The sequence below is a fragment of the Humulus lupulus genome, chromosome 3 (assembly GCF_963169125.1).
Source record: "Humulus lupulus chromosome 3, drHumLupu1.1, whole genome shotgun sequence".
Taxonomy (NCBI): Eukaryota; Viridiplantae; Streptophyta; class Magnoliopsida; order Rosales; family Cannabaceae; genus Humulus; species Humulus lupulus.
Genome location: NC_084795.1, coordinates 192,826,886 through 192,831,306, shown reverse-complemented (window position 1 = coordinate 192,831,306; position 4,421 = coordinate 192,826,886). Strand labels below are relative to the sequence as shown.

Below are 4,421 nucleotides of genomic sequence, written 5' to 3'. Positions count from 1 at the left end.
GAATAACTTTTATTCGAGTCCCAATTGTGCCTTGTTGATATTTAAATTTGGTTATGGTATTTATTTTTATTCACAGTAGATGTCTGTGCATATGATTGGAGCAGAAAAAACAGGGTACATTTGTTGTTTAGTTTGTGTAGATAACCAACCTTAATGCAATTATAGTGTCTCAAATTACTTGGGATTGCAATATGCATGAATATAACAGTAGGCCGAAATCACATTCCCCATAAGACCAACCATCTAGGGGACTCAGGAACAAAATGTATACCAACCAGTAAGACAATGCATGGAACAAGTCCTTCAGATAAAAAAATAAAAAAACGCAGAAGTCAGTCCCTTAAATTCTTGTATGTTTCATTGAAAAATTCAGTTCAATCACATAACATACACATATATAGTGATATAGGAAAAAAATTAAAATATGTAATTGTAATCACTATTTACATCAAAATGGCTCTGATTGAGTTAGTTGACAGAAAATCCAAGGTGGAACATGCATCTATAATTTGTTTTCTCTACAATAATCATATGGTAATCTCAAGCCTGCTTTTCTTTTTATCTTTAGGCCATTCATTCCATATCAACTAAGCTTCGATTTTACCCTAAACAATGGTGCTCTTATGAATTTATAACAAAAGAAAAGACTAGGAATAACAGTCTTTTTAAAGTGTACTAGGAAGAGGGCATACAAAAGATGCAAGCCATTTTTTTTTTGTTTTTTTTTTGGGTAGTGATCTTCTTTTTATTGTTTTTTCTCATGTATAGTACAATCTTTCCAAAGCTTCTTTTTGCTTCTTTCACTTTAACTTTGTTTGCCTTCCATGAAGATTGGGCGAAAAAAGGTCTAGTTGAAGCAGCAAAGAGAAGCTGGTAAAAGGTGAATCCCCTATTTTTTGTTGTGTTATTTGAATTTATGTCTTTCTATTTTCAGTAAAACCTGTAAGTGGTTGACAATTAGTTTGATTCGGGTTAGGATTAACAGTAACTTAACTCAATCTGGTTATTATGCTTGACCACTTTCACATCAACAGAATAATGCCAAAAGCTTCCCCTTTTCTTACAAAAAAATAGAGAATAGAACTAATACAACAAAAAAACATAAATATATACATATAGATATATATACAGCTTGATTCATAGAGAGAGAATACTGAGAGAGTGAGCCAACTAGCCTAACAAAATTTCTATGTATAACATAAAAACTGAATAAACTACACACACATACAAAAAATGCTTGTAAATATACAGTAGCTTATGTATTTTCTCAATATATGTACGCTCTTCAGTGTTTCTAGCTTGTAAGTGAATTTACTTGCACCTGATTCTTAAATTTTATTTTATTCTGTTTTAGCTACATGATTTTGATACGTGCATTGCAAAAAATGAAGAAGCTATTCAAATTGATCCTCACTTTGCTGAGTGTTATGGAAACATGGAAAATGCTTGGAAGGTAATCTTTAGTATCTTTTATGGTTCCACTGTCAAGTATTTAGCCTGCAAGCATCTAATAGACAGTTATCATGTTTCTGCTGCAGGAGCAGGGCATCATTGATGTTGCAATCCGCTACTATTTAATTGCTATCGAGGTTTGTTACAGCCATCAATCTAGACCATAAGTGGGGTTTTTTTTGTGATGTGTTTGCAATATATACTTTTTGAGTTCAAATTATATTTTCTTTTTTTGGCTTACAATTATTAGTTAGCTTCTGATATATTCTTTCCACTGGTGGGGGTGTTTATGTTAATTAAAAGTGTTAATAATCAATTCTTTAGCTGATGTAAGTTGGTGTTTGCTTAAATTATTACTTTAGTGTTGATAAATTCCAGTGAAAGTTAACCAACCTGGCTAGAGCAAACACGCCAACTAGGTTGTTTTGAAGTATTGGGTAGAGTCAATTTGATGGGAAGGTTTTGGTTGTTATATTAGCTAATATCACTCCTCGTACTAGGAATCTTACACCCAGTGGCGGAGCCAAATTTGTTTTTTCGTGGGGGCATGATCATCAAGAGCAAAAATATATATTCTTTCTTTGAATTCTTTTTTCCATATTATACTGATTGTTTTATTTTGCAGCTCCGACCAAATTTTGTTGATGCATGGTCAAATTTAGCAAGTGCATATATGCGTAAAGGGCAGTTTAACGAGGCAGCTCAATGTTGTCGCCAGGCTCTTGCACTGAATCCACGTTTGGTAGAATTTATTTCTGACTCTTGACACTTGGATATTTAATGATTTAACAAAATCTTTGAATAGAACATAACATTTCTTCTTAATGTTACAGGTTGATGCACACATTAATCTTGGGAATTTGATGAAAGCTCAAGGATTAGTTCAAGAGGTGAGGAATCCATGGTCTTTATTTTCTTTCTTGATAGGTCTGATATTAGGTGTACATGGTTACTCTACAAACTTTTACCTATTTCCTAAATGTCTACACTCTTCCATGATTGAATACAACACACACACATACATATATATATACTAGTGTTCAGGTTCCTCTGTACTCCAATATCTATGGAACTGCTTTATTATAATTACATTATTATATCAATTTAAATTTATTATTTTGTACGAGTTTGCTCAAACCGTGTACTGTTTTTCTTCTATATGTGGTTTTTATTACATGAAAAATAATATTTTTGAAAGGTTAATATTCTCCAAAGGTTTGTTGTAAGAGACATTCTTTGTTGATGACACTGTGAAGTTGACATAGATGTTATGCATCAGGGAATTCCTGAACAGGCAGATGTTCCACCAGTTACCCAAGTTCCTGCTCAGGCAGCAACAAACTCCCCAGCAATCATTCCTCTAGTGCAAGCATCACAACCTGCTGCTGCACCTGCTATTTTCCCTAATGCAAATCCACTGGATCTCTTCTCACAGGTAGCTATTGTTCTGCCTCTTAACTTTTGAATTCTTCTCTCTGATAGATGCTCCTTTGAAGTTTTAATTGTATTTTATGATCAGCTAATTAATAAAATATATCACTATTCTTGAATCAGGGCCTACCAAATGTGGGTGCAAATGCTGGTGCTGGCGATTTGGATTTTCTTCGAAACAGTCAACAGGTACTTGATTTTTTTTCCTTTCTTTTTTTCTCTGATCCATATGGAGCTTTACTCTTTTTTATTGCTGTAGTCATGGTTGAATTTTTTTTCTCTAACTTTCATTTTTGTTCCAAGCATTGCGAGCTATGGTGCAAGCAAACCCTCAAATTCAGCAGGTTAGGCTTCTCATAAAGAAACAAAATGCCTGTTGATAGCTTGGTCATTTTGGTGGCAGACGGAAACTAAATAGTACTCATGCTACACTTATTGTTTTGCAGCCTATGCTTCAAGAGCTAGGGAAACAAAATCCACATCTTGTGCATCTCATACAAGAGCCTCAAGCTGACTTTTTGCGCCTGATAAATGAACCTGTCGAGGGAGGAGAAGGGTGAGATGAATGCAGTTTTTTTTTATTATTTATCAGTTTTTGTTATCTACTTGACCCATGCTAATTTTTCATTTTTATTATACAATCAGGAATGTTCTGAGCCTGATGGCTTCAGCCATGCCACAGGCAATGACTGTAACTCCTGAGGAGCGGGCAGCCATTGAACGTGTATGTTTCTAATCTTTGTTTAACCTCTGTGTAGTCCCTCTCTTGTTTGTCCTTTTATCCAAGAGCCATGATGGCTACTCAAGAACATTTATTGCATTTTTTTTATTCTTAAACATATAATTTAGACGGTTGAAACCTTTACTGCACTGTTTTATAGTTAATTTTATTATAATGTTTCAGTCAATTCTATGTATCAACAACCATTCAGATCAATCACATTTTAGGACCAAAATAAATAAATAAATAGTCAATTGAACAGAGGGAAAAACTGTAGCGATGGTTAAAAATATAGAAGTGGCTGTTAGACAAAATAATGGGAAAGACTTGGCACTTGATCATGCTATACATCTGTTGCTCGCTGGTATGTTTGCCAAGTGTTTGTGTATTGGCTCTGGTTCGGTTTTCTCACCACAATCACTTGAGTAGACAATGAGGGACAGCTTTTGAGTACTGCCCTTGGGGTATGTTCATTTCTTCATTTATTGATTCTTTATGTTATTTTTCTTCTATTCTTATTTTAAAGTGTTATTTGTTTCATTTGGAAAAACAGGGGAGGCAGTATTTCTAGGTTTTCAGCACTACATTTTGGCCCTTGGAACTGCAGTTATGATCCCTTCTTTCCTTGTTCCTTACATGGGTTGTACTGATGTGAACTCATTTTTCGTAAAAGACCAATATTTCTTTTTAAGCAAGAAATTAATAAAGTCAGAGTAGTACAGACTCTACTGTTTGTTGAAGGAATTAACACACTTCTTCAAACTCTCTTTGGTACCAGACTGCCTACTGTTATTGGAGGATCTTATGCATTCGTGGT

The 4,421-nt window shown here is 34.3% G+C and overlaps 1 protein-coding gene and 1 long non-coding RNA gene across 2 annotated transcripts; both read left to right on the top strand.

Moving 5' to 3' along the window:
• The first annotated feature begins 1,542 nt into the window (after positions 1-1,542).
• LOC133821480 (uncharacterized) lies at positions 1,543-2,348 on the top strand. The gene is made up of 3 exons (XR_009887611.1): positions 1,543-1,589; positions 2,078-2,194; positions 2,286-2,348. It is a non-coding gene; the product is annotated as an uncharacterized LOC133821480 (long non-coding RNA).
• Positions 2,349-2,722: 374 nt separating this feature from the next.
• LOC133825288 (ubiquitin receptor RAD23c-like) lies at positions 2,723-3,715 on the top strand. Its single transcript, XM_062258251.1, has 5 exons — positions 2,723-2,887; positions 3,007-3,071; positions 3,179-3,227; positions 3,330-3,439; positions 3,529-3,715. Exons 1-5 carry the CDS (start codon positions 2,723-2,725, stop codon positions 3,617-3,619), a joined length of 480 nt encoding a protein of 159 aa, XP_062114235.1. The 3' UTR covers positions 3,620-3,715.
• The last annotated feature ends 706 nt before the right edge of the window (positions 3,716-4,421 follow it).

Excerpts from the sequence above, each read along its gene's own strand:
- LOC133825288 (XM_062258251.1), top strand. The coding sequence starts at position 2,723 with ATGCATCAGGGAATTCCTGAACAGGCAGATGTTCCACCAGTTACCCAA. Across the intron at positions 3,228-3,329 it reads CAAACCCTCAAATTCAGCAG|CCTATGCTTCAAGAGCTAGG; the intron begins GTTAGGCTTCTC and ends ATTGTTTTGCAG. Across the intron at positions 3,440-3,528 it reads CCTGTCGAGGGAGGAGAAGG|GAATGTTCTGAGCCTGATGG; the intron begins GTGAGATGAATG and ends TTATACAATCAG.